A 20,915-nucleotide genomic window follows, 5' to 3' on the forward strand; every position below is an offset into this window, starting at 1 on the left:
TAAGGGAAAAGGCAACACAAGAAAATGAGTTAATAATTTTATTATATAAAGAGATCCTGTAACTTGATATGAAAAACAAAGCAACTCCAAAAGGTAAGAGATATGGACATTTTACCAAAGAGAAAATGTAGCCATTCAAACTATACAAGCATTCAATCTTGCTATAAAAAAAAAAAAAAAGAAAAAACATCAGGATGCCACTTGTCTATTTAATACACAAAGTTAGTAGCAATTTTTGCCTTAACTTCTAAAAGTACTCAAATATGTTTGAATAAAAAAAGGAGTCATTAAAAAAACATAGAAAGTATGAAAATTTATGTCAATGCAGAAATCATAAACAGCATTAAAATGAATCAACACTTGTATGGGCAGTAAATTTCAAGTGCCAGAAGCCAAAATCTTTTCCTTGGTGAATTACATTAAGGGACTATCACTGGCATTGCTCCTGATTTACACTCTGGCACTTCCAGGACTATGCATACACACACGTTTTTCCAGGAAAGTACATACTCAGTATCACTCATTACCAAGGAGACCACTATAATTCCATTTGTCTGATTAGGTCCCTTTAAAATTTTCCCATGTAATTCTCAGCCAGAAAGAATTCCCAGAGTATTAAAGGCTAAAGGCCTACTTTAGCATAGCCTTAAAGAAACCAGCTGGCTTCTTAGGGGATCTGAAGTTGGTCCTATCCTTGAGTCAAGGCAGAAAAGGCAAATTTCTAATTTGATGCAGAACAGGGGTGTATCTCTGCTCAGATCAGTCTTGAGGCAGGATGCTGATCAGCTACAGCAGCACCGGAAATCACTCAAAATCACACAATAAACATGTCAGAGTGACTGAGACAGGAAAATAAATGTAAAACCCTATAGCTTTGTTCAGAATGTTTCTTTGCCTTTCCTGACTCCCAAATTTCACCAGAAGTTAATGAAAAAAAAAAAAACAATTCTTTGAAACCTGACTTGCTAGATAATCTATAAGCATGTAACTACAGAATATACAGAAAAACTAATTAAATTTCATTTAAAGAAACAATTCCAAAAAATGACAAATTTGGCTGTCAATTTAATTAGTTGTAGCTATCCAAGTTCTATTTAAGACTTTAGACACTAACTCTCTGGTATTGAATTTTCATTGAAATAAAATTAGCTGCTTTCTGGAAGAAAAAAAAATTTTCACTACAGTTGAAGTTTCTATCAACTCTAAAAGTTATGTACACACAGATTTTTCTGTGAGCATGTATATCTGATTAGTGTACAAACATTTTAAAGTTTTTTTTTCTCTCCAATGAGATAACAAATCCTGACCTACTGTTTCTTCTAGTTAGTATTTTTACTATTTCTGTCTACCTAAGAAACCTCACATAGCCTAGTTAACAGATTGTCAAAAACTATACAAGATGGAGGTAGCTGTACCTTGGCAACCTTTTTTTTGTTATTTTAGGTTAGAATATGGGGCCTCCATTTAATGTTTCAGTCAAATCAAAACTTTTAATTTTGTAGCATAATAGACATAATTACACATTTACTATGATTATCTAAAATTTAACATATATAACACCACAAAAGACATCTAATTTTCTGACGTCTATTTTTCTATGTATCTTTTTTACTTGTTAAACAACTGAATATATTTAATACATTTTTCAAAATGCACTTGTTAGACATTTAATGAACATACTAAGCCAAACAAGAAAACCTAAGTTACCTTTTTGTCTATTAACTGTAGTAATAAGAGACAACTGAAGAAGTATAAGATCACCCATAATACACTGAAAAAGTATTACACCTTGGATCTAAGAATGATCTGAAGGTGCTGAAAGAGGTGATTCTCTAGAAGGTGACCCAGGGTTTTCTTCAGGTGGAAAAACTGTGAGAGTACAAGCCCGAATGCCACCAAGTGACTCTGGAAGATCAAAAACTTTATGCCACTCGTCTTTTTCTGGGTCGTATTTCTGGACAATTTCCACCATGCAACGGTTATTCCAAGAATATCCACCAACAACATAAATTTTGTTTTCAAAGACAGCAACTCCAACATCACTCTGACCCCTTAGCATAGCAGCAATTGGTGTCCACTGGTCAAGAGTTGGCGAGTAGTATTCACAGCTTAGAACATCATCATAATCACTTGTTCCTCTGAAGTGGTTGCCACCAATGACATACAGCTTGTCACCAACTGTACACATGCAGTGCAGCCCTCGGACTGTAGTCATGGGAGCCTTCTGTGTCCACTTGTCTGTATCCGGGTCAAAACACATGAGCTCATTTTGAAAAGTGTCATGCGTAATTCCTCCTGAAATATACATTAAGCCCCCATACACTGTTCCTGCATGGCCATAGTGGGGTTCACTCATTTTTGCAACATAGCTCCATTCATTCATTCTTGGGTTGTAACATTCTACTGTAGCAAGTTCACCAGCTGCACTGCGCCCACCAACTGCATACAAATGTCCTTTGAGGGCACTCAGGTGAAAGAATGTGCGCTTTTCATTTAATGATGCCACCTGCATCCATTTATTATACCGAGGGTCAAATCTGAAAACTGTGTCAACGGCAGTTTTTCCTTTTGTGTCATAATTACTCTGACCACCAACTACATAAAGGAAATTTCCAATAACAGCAATGCCATGCTGGTATCGAGGAGCATCCATGGGGGCTAACGATTTCCATTCCTGAGCCCTTTCGTCGTACATCCGTAATTCTTTACTGACAACTAGCTGCTGCCTCAAAACTCCTCCCAAGGTAACCAAATGAGTAGAATCAGATCGAATGGCAGTTCTGTCTGACTGCATTACTGGCTGCATATATGGCATCATTTGGTAATTGCTTGCTTCCAAAAGTAAATTCACACAGGTATTGTCTGTTCGCATGAAATCTACTGTCTGCACGTAGTTGATGAGGTCCTGTGGCGTCATCAGTGGAAATCGAATGTTCTTCATCAATTTTGCAGCATAGTCCATCCGAGGGTCTTCCAGCCTCAACCAGCGGCAGGCTGCCTTGAAGAGTTCAAGTTCAGAACAGTGCTTGAGACTGTTGCTGGAAAGCACAAAGGCAAGCCGTTCAAAGGGGAGCTTTAGAAACTCCCCAGTGCTCAACAAGGCAGTAAAGTTCTTCAGGATGAAATTATTGACGTATTTATCCACTTCTATAAGATTGTAGGTGTTAGCAATCCGTCCAACCTCAACACAGTTATCTAAAGAAACGCCTGATATAAGAAATACTTTACAAAAATCCAAAACCGGTAGGATTTGCAGGAAACTGGCAGCTTCAAGAGTGTCCTGAAGATTGTCCATATTAAGAGACAGTTTTGCAGTATAAATAAAATCAATGATTTTCTTCAGACCAACCTTGTTCACCCCATGAAGCTTAATGCACATTAAATCTTGTTCTTTCATTCCTCCTGTGAACATGGCCTTGAAATAATCACTAGCGGACGCCATCATGGCTCTATGAACCGGGAAGATTTCATCTCCATCTCCAGGTACGAGAGTCACGTCACAAAGCAGCCCTTCTATTCTGAGCTGATCAAAGCCTTGCAACACGACAGAACTGTGCGTGTTGCTGGTAAAAAACCGAGTAGTTCCTGCCTTGCAAGGCTGCAAGTGGGCAGAGACGCCCATCTCGCCGTTGCCGAGAGACACCTTCATGTGAAAGCCCTGCGCTCGCAGCGAGCCAGCCGCAGGCCGCAAACGTTACAGAAGAGAACGCTCTGCGGAAACGCGGGGCAACCGAAGGGCAAGCGGTCGCCGCAGCACCGCTCCGGGCACGCCGACGCCCGCCCCGCAGCAGGACCGACGAGCACCGCGGCCTTCAAATCTGACCCGAGGGCGGGTGAGTCATCACCTGAGGCAGTTACAGGACCGCTTCACCCCGACCGGCCCGCGCTGTCGTCCTCCGCCGCGGCGCTCAGGGCGGGGGAGGGGCCGACACGGACTGCGCTCCGCGGCCGCCGCCCGCCAGGCTCCGCACCTCAACGAGCCGCGGCTGCGCCCTCTGCGGTCCCCGCCGCGTCGCCGCGGCCACAGGCTTGGCTCAGAGCGGGGCCTGGAACTCCGGCTTGGGCCTGGAACGGCGGCCTAGCCACGACACCGAGCCCGTCCTTCCGGAAAGGCCGAATCCCAGGATCCCCCGGGCTAGGAGCGGCTGCACAGCTAGTGCGCCTGCGCGGCTGGCCGGGCTGGGAGACTGTGGGGGCAGGGCGCGGGCGGGACTGGGGGCGGGGTTACGCGCAGCCAGCGAGGCCTGGGGAGGGGCCATGATGTAAGCTTTCAGGAATGCGCGTGCGTGAGCCAGCGCCAGCTGTGCGATGTTTTCTCAGCACTTTTTAAGAGCGCTTTCTTTTTAAGATGTGCGCCTACTGTCTCGTGCCAGAACAGCAACGAAATGCAGCCTTTGTCCAAACTGAAAAGAAACATGGCAGAAGAAATCATTGTATTATTTTATTTTATTTTTCTTCAAGAACAATTTTACAGTTTGAATCACACTTTAATAAGCACACCAATTAAAATGTTGGTTGTAAAAGTTTTTTTAAGCCTTTAAAACACATGACATTTAACTTGTTACCAAATTTTGGTCCTAATGATATATTTTAACTATTTTATCGAGAGAAATAATGCCCTTATAAATACTTTGTTCGCAATTTTGTTTTTCAAACACTATTTTTTAAATTAAAATTTTATTTTTTATATTTATTACAGTTTATTCACTTTGTATCCCAGCTGTAGGCCCCTCCCTCATGCCCTCCCAATTCCAACTTCCCTCCCTCATGTCCTCCCATGCCCCTCTACAAGTCCCAGGATAGGGGAGGTCCTCTTCCCCTTCCATCTGACCATAGTTTATCAGGTCTCATCAGAACTGGCTGCATTGTCCTCCTCTGTGGCCTGGCTAGGCTGCTCCCCCATCAGGGGGAGGCGGCCAAAGAGATGGTTACACAATTTCCCAAAAGTTAAAACATGTTATAATTTACTTGGTCCACTGTTTTCTCCTGAGTGTACAATCCTTGTCCTCTCTTGTCTTATCGAATCTGTAATAAGCTTAGAGGATTTGGAGACAAAACTTTATCCTTTCTTGGATAATGATAATATTTGGTAGAATATTGAAGTCAATGTTTCCAAAATATTGTTACCATGAATTCTTGGGTTTGCATTTCCCTTCGGTGAAATTTCCCTTTTATGGGTATTTTTACTAACGTGGTTTTTTAGCTAATGGCAGATTTTAATTTTTATTTGAAAATATGTATATAACTTGCCATAATTCTCTATTCTCCGAAGTTTGAAGTTATTACTGTCTTTCAATTCCTTCTAGGGTTTACTTGTATGCAAACTAAGAATATACATATATTCTTCTCTTCCACTTCCTGGTTCTTTTCTAAATGGCATATACACTGCTAGATTTTTTTTTTCAGTTTATTTTCCAAAATTGGTATGGAGAGCTTACATACAACATGTGTTGACCACTAAATGTATACACCATAAGTTACTTAACTGTGAGTGACTAGTCTTCCTCCCGGCCTCCTTCCCTCTTTTCCCTGTTGTTTCTGATGAGTTGCAGGAACCCAGGGAGACTAGTAGAACATTGTTTCTCCCAGCTGCTCCCGCAGATCTCCATCCTGTTTAATGCAAGAGCTTTGTTGAAACCAGACTGGTCTTGAGAAATTCTTACCAGCAAGGGACTTTCTGGGAAGGTGTTTGGTACAGGAGTTGGGGTGAGCATTCCCTCACTGGCTGTGAAATGTGGCCTGACTGTGAAGAGGCACTTCCAAGGGATTACTTTCTACCAGGAAAAGAAAGAACAAGATCACTACCTGAGAAGTTATCAGAGCAAAATCATGACATCAATCCTTTCACTATTAAGCTTGCAAGGTTACTAGATGAAAAAACAGACAAGAACGTTAATGGCTATTAGGGACAGATGCTCCTCATATTCCAATGTTTAATTTTTTTTTTTTTAATGCTCATTGGTGTTTTGTCTGTATGTGTGATTCTGTGAGGATGTCAGAAACCCTGGGACTGGAGTTACAGGCAGGTGTGAGCTGCCACTTGGGTGCTGGGAATTGAACCCGGGGTCCTCTGAAAAGCAGCCAGTACTCTTAACCTCTGAGCCAGCCACCAGCATTTATTTTAAAAGACTATCCTTTCGGCTTTCATCATGAAATAAATCCATTTTGTCCCCGCATTTGGTGGCCATGTTAAACAGTATGTGTTAAAAGCATCTACTTAGGGCCATTCAGCAGCAGCGTTTACTCTTGTGCTTTTTTATAACAATTCCAATACACTTACTGTACTTTTCATTTATTATATCTTAGTATTTAGCACATAGGAGATCATGTTCACCTTCACATCTCACTAGCAACAAAAAGCATTTGCCTTCATATTTTAATTAATATTTTTATTTAAGTTTTACTTTTAGACACTTTACCTGTTTATTCTTAATTCAATGTCAAGGATGCTTCTTTAATCTCAAATGAAGCATGAAGGTTCAGTATAATCAAATTACAAGTAATACCTGAAGCTAGGCTGTGGTGGCACACAACTTTGATCCCAGCACTGGAGAAACAGAGACCAGAAGATCTCTGTGAATTTCCAGGCCAGCCTGGTCTACAGAGTGAGTTCCCAGACAGCCAGAGCAACACAGTGAAACCCTGTCTTAAAAAGCAAACAAACAACAACAAGCCAAGTAACACCTGGTCATGATAGCTTTCAGATAAAATAGAACATGGTTTAAACAGTTGGGACCTCATTTTTCTCATGGAAAATTTCCTTTATTGGTAGGAAACATAAAATTATTAATAATTTTGAAGTACAGTCTCACTGTGTGGTGCAAGCTAGCCTCCTTAGTGCTGGTGTTAGAGATGCACATCACCACTCTAGGATCAGATACTCAATTTTAATTACATCATATGCTAACATTGTTGGCAAAATGAAAGTGTCCTCATTACAAGAAACTGGACGGTTTGACCTTGACACCTGGATATATTGTCTGGGATTTACAGAAAGATGTGGTTAGGAGGTTTTAAGTTGGGAACTACACTAAGGATGGTCATCAAAAGCCGAAGGATGAAGGAAGTCAGAGTAATTGAGTAGAGATGAAATTAATTTACAAAGTTAAATCATGAGAACTTGACATTGCAGTGTAGGGAAGTAAAATGAGGAATTTGAAAGAGCACTGGAATGGAATGGCCAGACAATAGAAAGATGATCCAGAGAAAGTAGTGACTAGAGGATGGATTAGAGAAGAAACACATCTAAAAGCTATTGCTTTGGGGCCAGTGAGATGGTCCAGTGTCATTCTCCATTCAGTAAGGGCCTGGATTTCTGTTGGGCTCTGGCACTCAGCTTCCGAACAGAGAACCAAATCCCATTTCTCTCAGGGGCAGCTACAGTGCCTTAGAGTGAGGCCTGAATACACTAAGCCCGGGAGTGGAAAAGGTTTTCCACAGTGTTATAGTTTGGCTCTTTCAGCGTGAGATCGCAGGTAGCAATGGAAGCTCCAACGTGCTTTGGGCCAAGGCCCGTTCCTGGTTGGCTTGTAACCAAGACACAGGCCTGGCAAGGCCAGAACCCAAGCTTCCAAAGGGTGGGCCCGGCAAGACCCAGCAGAGGATAAATGATGAATCTCAGACAGTCTTGAAGTGAGAAAGCAGAATTTTTATTCATATGAAATTAAGGGCAAGATAAACCCTAGGCAAAGGGAGAGATTCCGAGGGTAAACGTGTTTGATTTTCTGGAGTCAAGGGGTCAGTAATACATATCACAAAAAGAAAAATACAGGCCTTAATTATCCTATGGTAGGGGTCGGCAGGGGAAGTGGCCACAGGATCTCCAAGTACAATTGAAGGTCACTGCTGGACTAAGATCCTTAGCAGATGGGCCATTTCTAGGAATTCCTAGAACAGTTTTCTTATTAGGGAAGGGTCTGGCCTGTAATCTGTCCTGAAGGCTATGTGACCTCCTTACAAGATCTGGAATTACCCAGATAAGAGGGGATAGAACCCTGATGAGAAAAAGGAGTCTATCATCTTAGACTAAGCACAAATAAATAAACTTCAACCTTATCCAGCACAGCCCCACAGTCCAGTATGATTTCATATGGTAGAAGAGTTACCTGACTCCCACAAGTTGTCCTGTGACCTCCATGTGCATGCATAAGAAGCAGATATAAGGGGCCAACATGTATTCTTTTCCTGCAGTCAGCTCTGCTGAACCAAGAACCCTGATGAATGATGTATCTACACTGAACTAGGAGATAGACAGTATCTGAAGTTCTGATGGTAAAAAATTGTAAGCAGTTTTCAATAAGCCTCAAGTTTGATGCTGCATCAAATATCTTTTAACAGTGAATTCTCAGCATCAAAAATTTATTGGTATAAGCAATCTCTTGACATTATAACTAGAAAAGTATTTTCATTGTATCTTTGGGTTAGGACTGCAACATGATTCTTTACCTATGACACAGTAGTAAAAAAGAAATTTTACTTAATGTTAGTCTAGACTCCAAGTTTCCTAATCACCTCTTGAGAAAAACAAGATAATTATCACATAATAAAATTAGGAGATTTGGCTTCCAAAAAACTGACAGTCCAGGGCTGGAGAGATGTCTCAGTGGTTAAGAGCATTGTCTGCTCTTCCAAAAGATATGGGTTTAATTCCCAGCACCCACATGACCTCAAAGCTGTCTGTAATGCCAATTCCAAGGGATCTGACAACTTGACACTAATGCACATAAAATAAAATAAAAATAATAAAACCTGACAATCCATAGAAAACCTGCCTACTGGTACTTTAGCTAGTGGAATCTCCTGTGCACACCTTTTAGAAGTCTGAAAGCCATGAAGAGTTTTCCCGTTTAGCCAGCATATTGAGAGCATAGCACAACATTTAGCATGAGTCTAGCTTCAATAATTTTCTTAATAAATAATATTTTTGTAAGTGACCTCTTGTGGCTTTAATCACATTCATACAAAAGATAAATATTTGAGATAGATGTAATTCTAGATTTTGAGTTAAATATAAAGAAAATCTGACATTCTAATGTGAATCTCTTCTGAGTATTATACTGGGTTTTCAAACTCCAGGAAACATCGGCATCATGGGGCTATTATTCCAAGAGTGCAGGTGTCGCCTTTGCACCTTGGGGTCCACCTTGGAAATATGAGAATGATACATATGTAAAGAAAGGAAAGATAGAGAATTTTAGTTTTATTTAGTGCAATAAGAAAATACATAGCATGGTTATTTGAATTGGGTGTTATCCACTAAAAAGAACACAGATTTTACAAAGCATATGGAAAATCTGTTTACTGCAACTGCCAGAGATCAAAATGAACAGCAATGGAGAATATTATGCCATCACACCAGAGCTCACTAAAGTCCACATTGGCAAAGGCAACTCAATTGCCTGGCTTTAGAAAATGAGATTTGATCCCCACTTTCCATACACTTTGGCATGGTCTGCCTGAAGCTGTTTGTTGTTGTTGTTTGTTTGTTTGTTTGTTTGTTTTCTCCCCTTTGGTATAGTCTTCAGCCACCAACACACAAGGATTGAAGATGTTCATCTTCTAATTAGGACAGTCTGTGATTTACTCAATAAGGTACTTGTTCACACTAACATTTTCTCTTTTGAAACTTTACAGAAAGAAGGGCTTGATGTAAGAACAGCCATTTGACACAAGGTCTGTGGTGTGTTTTAATTGGGTAACAGCCATTATCCTATTCACTAGTGCCGATTAGGAGACGAGTCACAAGTCCTCTCCTTCAAGGGACTTTCATCTTCTAGGGGCATGAAGCTCCTCAGATATCTGGTTTGTTTTATTAATGCAGACACTCCCAGTCCCCATTCCTAACATGTATCAGTGAAAGCCCATCCAACTCTTTATGGTGTGTGCCCTCAGCTCTTTTGGTATTAAAGTGGAGACTTGCTCTTTGATTCATACCAGCCAAAAACTAGTCAAACGCTTTGGTGATAGGCAAGAAGACTTACCTGGTAGGTTGTTGTAAGTGAAAATTAATATTTACTATTGGCTTATCTTCTAATAAAGCTTGCTGCTAATATTAAACAGCTGTATAACCAAATCACCACACAGAGACTGGGTTTTTAGTTAACCTAGAACACAATGTTGGGCAATATTTACTCCCTCCTAAACCTCCAAGCCCTCAGTTTTCTAACATTTAGATTTCCCACATTATACTTGCTTTTTGTGAAATCTTAGGTCTGGTTCATGCTCCACGTCCTCCAAGATCTCTCCTCCAGCTCTGCTCTCCTAGCTCTCCTCCAGCTCCTTCTCCTTCTACTCATCTCCTGCCTTCTCACTCCTCCCCTCTTTCCTGTCCTCTGGCTCCTCCCTGCTCAACATTGTGTCTAGTTGCTTTATTTGTGTCCTGTTTACACAAGAGTTGAGACAGGATGCTTAGAATGAGTATCACAATGCAATATCTGGATTGAAACCAGAGAGTTGGGGGTGGGAGGGAGAAATCAGCATTTAAATGAACAAGGGTAAGGTGTATAAATTAAAAAAAACACATTATGGCAACAGGCGTGGGTCACGCTCTCCCTCGCTCTCTTTCTACCACCATTTTGGTTCTGTGTTCTCTGCACAAAATGCCTGGTGAAGCCACAGAAACCATACCTGCTACAGAGCAGGAGTTGCCACAGCCTCAGGCTGAGACAGGGTCTGGGACAGAATCTGACAGTGACGAGTCAGTGCCAGAGCGTGAGGAACAAGACTCCACACAGACAACCACACAGCAAGCCCAGCTGGTAGCAGCAGCTGAAATCGATGAAGAACCAGTCAGTAAAGCAAAGCAGAGTCGGAGTGAAAAGAAGGCAAGGAAGGCTATGTATGTCCAAGCTTGGTCTTCGGCAGGTTACAGGGGTCACTCGAGTCACTATCCGGAAATCCTCTTTGTCATCACAAAACCAGATGTCTACAAGGCCCAGCTTCAGATACCTACATAGTTTATGGAGAAACCAAGATTGAAGATTTGTCACAGCAAGCACAGTTAGCAGCTGCTGAGAAATTCGAAGTTCAAGGTGAAGCTGTTTCAAACATTCAAGAAAATACTCAGACTCCAACTGTACAAGAGGAGAGTGAAGAGGAAGAGGTTGATGAAACAGGTGTGGAAGTTAAGGACATAGAATTAGTCATGTCACAAGCAAATGTCTCGAGAGCAAAAGCAGTCCGAGCCCTGAAAAACAGCAGTAATGATATTGTAAATGCTATTATGGAATTAACAATGTAACTATTTGACAGCAAGGACATCTCCCCCCACCCCTTCCTCCCTTTTGGGTGTTTGAAAAGTGGAACTACAGCTTTGAAATTTGTGCTGTTTCTATCACTAATAAAGTTATGGCTTCTTGTTGGATGAAAAAAAAACACGTTATACCAACAGTAGGTCATAATTATTAATGACTCATCTGCCTTTTCTTTTTAATCAGGTGTCCTAGTTTGGCTCTAAAACACTTACCAAAAACAATTTATGAACAAATGGGTTTATTTCATCTTACAAGACACACCATCATGATGGGAAGTCAGGGCAGAAATCTGGAGGCAGGAACCATGAAGGAGTGAGTGTTGCTTACTTGCTTGCTTTCTATGGCTTGCTCAGCCTGCTTGCTTGCTTCTTTCCTCCCTCTCTTAAAAGATGTATTGATTTTTATTTTATGTATGAGTGTTTTGCCTGAATATATGTACGTTCACCACATGTACACCTGGGACTTTCAGAGGTCAGAAGAGGGCATCAGATCCCCTGGAACTGGCATTACAGACAGTTGTGAGCTGCCACACGGGTGCGGGGAATGAAACCCAGGTCCTCTCCAAGAACAGCAAGCCACATCTCCAGCCCCTCTGGTTGCTTTCTTATATAACCATGGCATCGCCCACAGTGGACCAGGCTCTTCCATGCCGACCAACTAGCTATAACATCAGGTCTAGTATATTCAATAATCAATGTCGTCAAAATATTCTTTAAAATCATAATATAGTCATCAGGGGAAATGCTCCAGTTCACTGTGAACACCAAAACTCTCAATGGACCTGCAATCCATATGCAGATTCTTACTCATAAGACTTTTAAGCTTCTGCTACTGTTTCTGGTATGCCTTCCGTCCACGTACCTACACCTTCTAGAAATCATTAGCAACTGCACTTCTGGTGAGCATGTTTCTGTCATCCCAGCATTGGTAAAGCTGATGCAGGAGAATTTTGAATTCAAGCCACCTTGGGCTATATGATGAAACCCTGTCTCAAAAGAACCCTGTCTCAAAAGCACAATTAAAAACAAACAAACAAACAAACAAAAAAACACACCATCAATAATGAAAAGTCCATACTTTATATGAGTCAAGATCAACCTAAAGAAGTAACTTTATCTCAAGGGGAAAAGGCAGAATTGCTGCTCAGGGGGAGGGGGAGGCTCTTCCTAAGGCATGGGTGTGTATACAACACACACAACTTCTCTTAAGAAGTTGCATCCAGTTTTTTATAAAATGAAAAGGTTATACGTGCCTTGAAAACACCCTTTTCCACAAAGGGTAAATGCCATGCCATCTGTTTTTCTGTGCCTGCTGGGTCCCATGTGTAGCCTTGCCACTGGCGCGGGGGGTTCTCATATGGAGACGGGCAAACTGTGACCAGGTCGCAATGCAGCTGCCTCCAGCTGTCACAGTATGGTGATTTCCCACAAGCACTCCATAGCAAAGGTCTCTCCTCACCTTCTTTCTCAGCAGACACCATGTGAGTGAGGTGATAAAACCCCAGAACTACTGCAGAACCTGGGCTTGGTTCTGCAAGCCCATAATATAGTCATCAGGGGAAAAAAAAAAGCTGGCACTCCCAGCTTTTCCCATACATGAAAGGAACTTCTAGTGTTGGGAGTCACATGACTACAGAGATGTGCAGGTCTATGTGGCAGTACAGCACCAGCTGGGAAAATCTTTTCACAGTAGAAATGTAAACTTGAACCAAGAAGTCATTAAAATGATACCGACATGTATTTTTCATGTGTATATATGTGCACATATGCACAAGTTGTGTGTGTGTGTATATATATATATATATATATATATATATATATATATACATATATATATACATATACATCTCTGTATATATATGTATATATATACATATAAATATATGTAATGTTCTATTATACCTTTTAGTTATGATCCTCCATTGGGGAGTAATGTAAAAGATGCGCTATTCCGCTCCACTTCTGTTGTTGTGATGAAACAGACTAAAGGCAGCTTTAACGGTCCCTCATGGAGGGAAGCCAAGGCAGGAGCATGGAGGTAGGAACTGAAGCAGGGACCGTGACCACAGGGGAATGCTGCTTACTGGTGTGCTCACAGGTTCACATTCAGCTACCTTTCTTCTATAGCTCAGGCCCTGCCCTCTAGGAATGCCACTGCCCATGGCGGTCTGGGCCCTCCTACATCATTTGGCAATTAGGAAAATACCTGGCAGACCTGCCTATAGACCAACCTGATGGAGCAATTGCTCAACTGAAGCTTTCTCTTCCCAGGCAACTCTAGCTTGTGGCAAGTCAACAAAAACTAAGCGACACATAAATATAGATCATATGTGCTTTAAATATGGTGGCCATCTGATTAAAAAAATGTCAAAATTGGGTGGAGGGGCAAGATGGTGGCGCCAGAACACTGTGTCTGAGCAGCAGGACATTTCCCATACAGCGACCAAGAGACTGAACTCTGGGCCCTAAAACAACAGTGATCATGTTTCCCAGGTAGGAGGAAACCCTCACGGCGTGGGAACCAGTAGGGTCCACGCTCAGTCCACCCAGTCAGAACTCAGAAGAGATCCCGAGTTGCAGAGGCACTAGGTCGCCAGACCAGAGCCACAAGCTTGTGTGTCCTGATCACCTTCACAGGCTGATCTGTGGACACAAAAACACCAGTCTCAAAAAAAGCCCACAGAGAAGGAAAGTAGCAAGACTAGCCACGGGTCACCCAGTCTTTACCTGAGGAAGGTCTCACAGACTGGCGGGTACTCACCGCCATCACTGAACTGAGCTCCAAGAGCCAGCACCAGCACTGAGAGCAGCTTCATGCACAGCTCACCAGTACAGACAGCTGTGCACCCCAGGGCAACAGAGACTGGGAATACCTGTCGGGAGAGGCCCCCTACAGTGAAAGGAAGGAAAAAGAACTGACTAGGACCACCCAGGCTTTCCCCGGGGAAAGTTTCACCCAGACCAGCAAGTATGTGCCGCCATCACTGTTCCGGGCCCAAGCAGGGAGCACAGAGTTGTTGGGCACCCAGCTCCCACAGACTAGAGGGCAGGTGCGCGCACCTCCAGCCCAGAGACCTGCTTTGTACCAACTACTACTCACAGACAGAACTGTGTGCCCCAGGACACCAGAGTCTTGGAGTCACTGTCTGGGGAAACCCTCACAAGGAACAAAGGAAAGGGGATGGACCTAGACCACCCAGGATATCCCCAGAAAAGGTCCCACAGACTGGCACAACCCAGAGACCTGCTGTGCCCCAGATAGCCTGCTGTTACCAGGAGAGCAGTACTCACCCGCCACAGATTACCCCTTGGGTACCGGGGCACATAGACCCAACCTCAGACCTACAAAAACCCAGGATCCTTGAGAACAACCCCCAGATATTGCTCCAAGGGGCAACCAGTTATCCCTAACAAAACCGACCTAACCACGGGACACACAGGTTACAGCAGCAGATCACTAAATTTACAGCAAGAAGCCTAGAAGCAGGGCAGCTGTCTTAAGGACTTCACCGGGTGACAGGAGAGCCCTCTCGACTAGCAAGGACCACAGTTACCACCCAGGTCTCTATGCTGTAGCAAAACCTGAAAAACACAGGCCATCCAGTGACTATACCCAAAAAGCTGAGAAGACTTCCTTCAGGAAAAATCATCTTCCTGTCAACGGAATTCTCACCTCCACAGGATTCCAGGAACCACCAGAAACTAACCTCAAACACCTAAGATAGCCCAATGGGTAGAGGCCAGCGTAAAAGTTCAACCAACAAAACCCAGAGCAATATGGAATCTCCAGAAACCAGTTATCCAGGGGCAAGTAGCCCTAGACACCCAGCATAATTGAAATTCAAGAAGATGATCTAACATCTATGATCATGAAGAAGATAACAGAGGAAACAAATAAAATACGTAAAGAAATAGAGGAAGCTGCAGCCAAACAGTTTGTGGCCTTTAGAGAGGAAATGCTTAAATCACTGAATGAAATAAAAGAAACAGAGGAACAAACAAACAGCTGAAGGAATTGATGGAAAAACAGGAAAATACAGTCAGACAGTTGAAGGAAATCAACAAAACGGCTCAAGATCTGAAGATAGAACTGGAAAAATTAAAAAAAAAACACAAATGGAAGAAATTGTGGAGAGAAAGAACTTAGGGAAGAAAGCAGGAACTTTCTTATGCTAACTGAGGTTAGCATAAGCAATAGACTACAAGAAATGGAAGAAAGAATCTCAGGTGTGGAAGATACAATGGAAGAAATAGATGTATCTGTCAAAGAAAATGTTAAATCTAAAAAATTCCTGACACAGACTGTCCAAGAAATTCAAGACAACATAAAAAGACAAAACCTGAGAATAATAGGAATACAGGAAAAAGAAGATTCCCTGCTCCAAGGCCCAGAAAATATTTTTAACAAAAATCACTGAAGAAAATTTCCCCAACTTAAAGGAGAGGCCAATAAGAATACAAGAGGCCTATAGAACACCCAATAAATTAGACCAGAAAAAGAGAATCCTCCTGCCACATAATAATCAAAACCGTAAGTATATAGAACAAAGAAAAAATACTAAAAGCTGCAAGGGAAAAAAGACCAAGTAACATATAATGGCAAACCCATTAGAATCACACCTGACTTTTCAACAGAGACTATGAAAGCCAGAAGGGCCTGGATGGATATCATGCAGACCCTAAGAGAACACAGATGTCAGCCCAGGCTACTATACCCAGCAAAGCTCTCAGTCCTCATAGACGGAGAAAACAAGATATTCAATGACAAAAACAAATTTCAACAATACCTACACACAAATCCAGTGTTACAGGAGATACTAGAAGGGAAAATACAACCCAAGAAAACTAGCTACTTTCAAGAAAACACAGGAAATAACTAACCCCACTACAGTAAAACAAAAAGCAACCAAGCACACAACCTTATGACCACAGCCAACATAGAAATCAAAGGATCTAACAGCCACTGGTCATTAATCTCTCTCAACATCAATGGATTCAATTCTCCAATAAAAAGACACAGATTAACAGAAAGGATGTGTAAACAAAAACCAGCAATCTGTTGCCTACAAGAAACACACCTAAGACACAAAGATAGACATTACCTGAGGGTAAAGGGTTGGAAGACAGCTTTCCAAGCAAATGGACCCAAGAAGGAAGCAGGAGTAGCCATTTTAATTTCTGATAAAATAGACTTTCAACCAAAATTAATAAAAAAAGATGGAGAAGGACACTTCATACTCATGAAGGGAAAATTCCACCAGGAAGACATCACAATCCTGAACATCTATGCCCCAAATACAAGGGCACTCACATTTGTAAAAGAAACATTGATAAAACTTAAACCACACATAAATCCCCACACATTAATAGCAGGAGACTTCAACACCCCACTCTCAACAAAGGACAGGTCAACAAAACAGAAATTAAACAAAGAAACAATGTCTCTGACAGAGGTCATGAATCAAATGGACCTAATAGACATTTACAGAACTTTACACCCAAACACAAAAGAATTCACCTTCTTCTCAGCACCTCATGGAACCTTCTCCAAAATAGACCATATAGATGGTCACAAAGCAAGCCTCAACAGATACAAGAAGATTGAGATAATTCCTTGTATCCTGTCTGATCACCATGGAATAAAGCTGGACCTCAACAACAACAGAAATAGCAAAAAGATTACACACACATGGGAACTGAACAACTTGCTACTAAATGACAGCTGTATCAGGGAAGAAATAAAGAAAGAAATTAAAGTCTTCCTAGAATTCAATGAAAATGAAGACACAACATACCCAAACTTGTGGGACACAATGTGCCACACCCACTCCAGCTTCTGGTGTAGCATGTCAAGAGATAGTGCTACTCAGACTAAGAGATATGTGTCCTTCGGGATTATGCTCTCTGGAGGTCCCTGGCAGACCCTCCCCTCCCCCCGTCTGGCAAAGAGACGCATTCTGAGATTTCTACACTTTTTCAGTTGTGGCTCTGGGGCTAAATTAATGAGTTTTTTGATCTTTCTCTGTGACTCCTGAAAGAGCACAACTAATTTTATAAAGAAATTATAATAGAAATTATAGTACTATAATAGAAATTATAGTAGATTATTAAAGGCTTTAATAAAAATAAAATGTAAAAGGAATAAGTTTAAAAAAGTAATGAATTAGATTTAGTATTAATAGGCATTAAGAATAGTGAAAAAATAATGGGCTCCTTCTTAAGAAAAAGTAGCATGAGAGGTGCAGCTGGTGGGAGTTTCCCCTCCCTTCAGTGCTTTGTTCCTAGGGAAGATCGTAAATCTTAAGCAGGACATATGGGAGGATGGTTAACAAAGGTGTAGTTAGATTTTGATATAGAGAAAGATTTTGGCAGGCATCTGATTTAGCTCCTGACTTTACTCTTCACTGGTAGCAATAATGAAACTACATTTGAGGTTTCTTTTTCTTTGTTTGCTCTGATCAAAAAGTTTTTAGGCCAAGATTTCTTGTGGGCACTGCTTTATGTTTGACAGCATTTTGAGTTAAAATGTAAACTTTGTATTCTTGGTAAAAGTCTAAATGTTCTGGGAAGTATGCTAATTTTAAGGTGCCTTTTGTGAAATCATTATAAAAATACTAGCTTGATTTCAGTAAAGTGCAGCAGAGCCAAAACCATCAAGGTGTCTCTGTCTGTCAATTCATCACTGAAAAAGGGTCTTCCTGTCCAAAGCCTTGTTCTCCTGTGGACGACAGGAGCCAGACTGGGCCGGTCCGTGGAAGCAGTGCTAAGAAGAAAGTTCATAGCACTAAGTGCCTTCAAGAAGAAATTCGAGACAGCTCATTCAAGCAACTTAATGGCTCACTTAAAAACCCTAGAAAAAGAAGGAGCAGACACACCAAAAAGAAGTAGACGGCTGGAAATAATCAAACTCAGGGCTGAAATCAATCAATTAGAAACAAATAAAACAATTCAAAGAAACAATGAAACCAAGAGCACTGATAATTTGAAAAGATAAACAAGATCGACAAACCCTTAGCCAAGCTAACTAAAAGGCAGAGAGACAACATCCAAATCAACAAAATCAGAAATGAAAAGGGGGACATAACTACAGACACTGAGGAAATCCAAACAATCATTAGGACTTACTTCAAAAGTCTATATGCCACAAAATTTGAAAATCTAAATGAAATGGACAATTTTCTTGATCGATTTGACTTACCAAAGCTGAATCAGGACCAGGTAAGTCAATTAAATAGTCCTATATCCCCCAAAGAAATAGAAGCGGTCATCAAAAGTCTTCCCCCCCCAAAAAAAAAAAAGCCCAGGACCAGATGGCTTCAGCGCAGAATTCTACCAGACCTTCAAAGAAGAGCTAACACCAATTCTCTTCAAACTATTCCACAAAATAGAAACAGAAGGGACATTACCAAACTCATTCTATGAAGCCACAATCACCTTGGTATCTAAACCTCACAAAGACCCAACAAAGAAAGAGAATTTCAGGCCAATCTCCCTTATGAACATTGATGCAAAAATACTCAACAAAATACTTGCATACCGAATACAAGAACACATCAAAGATATCATCCACTATGACCAAGTAGGCTTCATCTTAGGTATGCAGGGGTAGTTCAATATACGGAAATCCATCAATGTTATCCACCATATAAACAAACTGAAAGAAAAAAAAAACACATGATAATCTTCCTAGATGCTGAAAAGCATTTGACAAAATCCAACATCCATTTATGTTTAAAGTATTGGAGAGATCAGGGATACAAGGCACATATCTAAACACAGTAAGATTTTATACAGCAAGCATATAGCCAAAATCAAACTGAACAGAGAGAAACTTAAAGCAATCCCACTGAAATCAGGGACAAGACAAGGCTGCCCAATCTCTCCATATCTCTTCAACATAGTTCTGGAAGTGCTTGCTAGAGCAATAAGACAGTTGAAGGAGATCAAGGGGATACAAATTGGAAAGGAAGAAGTCAAATTATCACTATTTGCAGATGATATGATAGTATACGTGAGTGACCCCAAAAACTCTACCAGGGAACTCCTACAGCTGATAAACACCTTCAGCAAAGTGGCTGAATACAAAATTAACTCAAAAAAATCAGTAGCCCTTCTGTATACAAAAGACAAAAGGGCTGAGAAAGAAATTGGAGAAACAACATCCTTCACAATAGCCACAAATGACATAAAGTACCTCGGAGCGACCCTAACCAAGCAAGTCAAAGACTTGTATTAAAAAAATTTCAAGTCTCTGAAGAAAGAATTAGAAGAAGATATGAGAAGATGGAAAGATCTCTGTTGGTATAATGTTCTTTTAAAATGTATATGCCTTACCCTTGTTAATTCAAATGCTGATTTCCCCACCCCCAACTCTCTGGTTTCAATCTGGATATTGCATTGTGATACTCACTATAAACATCCTGTCCCAACTCTTGTGTAAACAGGACACAAATAAAACAACTAGATACAATGATGTGCAATGGGAGGAGCCAGAGGACAGGAAAGAGGGGAGGAGCTAGAGAACAGGAAGGGATGAGAAGGAGGAGGAGCTCAAGGAGAGGAGAGCATGAGGAGAACAGAGCAGGAGGAGAGATCTTGGAGGACATGGAGCATGAACCAGACCTAAGATTTCACAAAAAGCAAGTATAATGTGGGAAATCTAAATGTTAGGAAACTGAGGGCTTGGAGGTTTAGGAGGGAGTAAATATTGCCCAGCATTGTGTTCTAGGTTAACTAAAAACCCAGTCTCTGTGTGGTGATTTGGTTATACAGCTGCGGAGGATTAACAGCAGCGTTACAGAAGATAAAAGAAGAGCAAATATCAATAACTTCCTACAACAAATGGTGCCCAACTAATCTAAGAATCCACACCCTTTAAATCACATTTTATGATAATTTGGAAGGGGGAATAAGCTCCCAGTGATAAAACCCAAACTTAAAACCAAAAAAACTCCCAGGTCAATTACTGTTTCTTTAAGAGAAAGTCTTAAACCAGTCTGAGAGCAAAAGACAGCCTCCTGTGGGCAGACCTGAGACTGGGTGCTGCTGCAGTTTAACTAAGGGGTAAACAAGCATGGATCTTTTATACTGTGGCTGGCTCAACTGGCTCAGCTCCACAGCCATGGCAGGAAAGCAAGAAACTGGAGGCAGACAAACCTCTAGACAGAGTTTGGCCTAAACTGCATGTAAAATAAAGAATTGCCATGGCAGAGGGTGTTTTAATATCTTTTGGCTTCATTTTGGCTGTGATATTCATGGATCTGGTTGCAATATGTTTAATGGTGTTGGTTCTTCTCCATGCCTTCTCCAAGAAAGTTCAAGGAGAAAATGGGGAAAAAGCCAAGGATTGCGGTACTAAGTTACAGAAAATAGTACTCATCCAAATAATTAGGTTAATAACGGCTAAAATTCAAAGCTCTCTGGCTGCAAGGTATTTGTCAGCTCTTTCTGGTAAGGGTCCGCCAATTTATTGAAACATCAACTAAAATAACCAACTGGGCTTTGTTTGTTACAGCGAAAATTGGCACAACTGATTCCAAACTTAAAAATTTCTTGTCTCTTTGTTTGATTTTCATTTAAAGGCTTTGAGTTACAAATATACTTATTTGAAACTATATATATCTGAATTAGTTGGTGAAGGCACATGCCTTTCTTCCCAACACAA

At 41.2% G+C, this 20,915-nt stretch overlaps 1 protein-coding gene and 1 pseudogene across 1 annotated transcript; one reads left to right on the plus strand and one right to left on the minus strand.

The window, feature by feature from the left end:
• Nucleotides 1-25: 25 nt before the first annotated feature.
• On the minus strand, nucleotides 26-4,156 carry Klhl9 (kelch like family member 9). Its single transcript, XM_021628693.2, has one exon. It carries the CDS (start codon nucleotides 3,647-3,649, stop codon nucleotides 1,796-1,798), a length of 1,854 nt encoding a protein of 617 aa, XP_021484368.1. The 5' UTR covers nucleotides 3,650-4,156; the 3' UTR covers nucleotides 26-1,795.
• A 6,302-nt stretch (nucleotides 4,157-10,458) lies between these two features.
• LOC110544829 (nascent polypeptide-associated complex subunit alpha-like) lies at nucleotides 10,459-11,373 on the plus strand (annotated as a pseudogene).
• The last annotated feature ends 9,542 nt before the right edge of the window (nucleotides 11,374-20,915 follow it).

Source organism: Meriones unguiculatus, chromosome 12, assembly GCF_030254825.1.
Source record: "Meriones unguiculatus strain TT.TT164.6M chromosome 12, Bangor_MerUng_6.1, whole genome shotgun sequence".
Taxonomy (NCBI): Eukaryota; Metazoa; Chordata; class Mammalia; order Rodentia; family Muridae; genus Meriones; species Meriones unguiculatus.

Bases quoted from the DNA above. Each gene is read 5' to 3' on its own strand.
- Klhl9 (XM_021628693.2), bottom strand. From the start codon at position 3,649: ATGAAGGTGTCTCTCGGCAACGGCGAGATGGGCGTCTCTGCCCACTTG.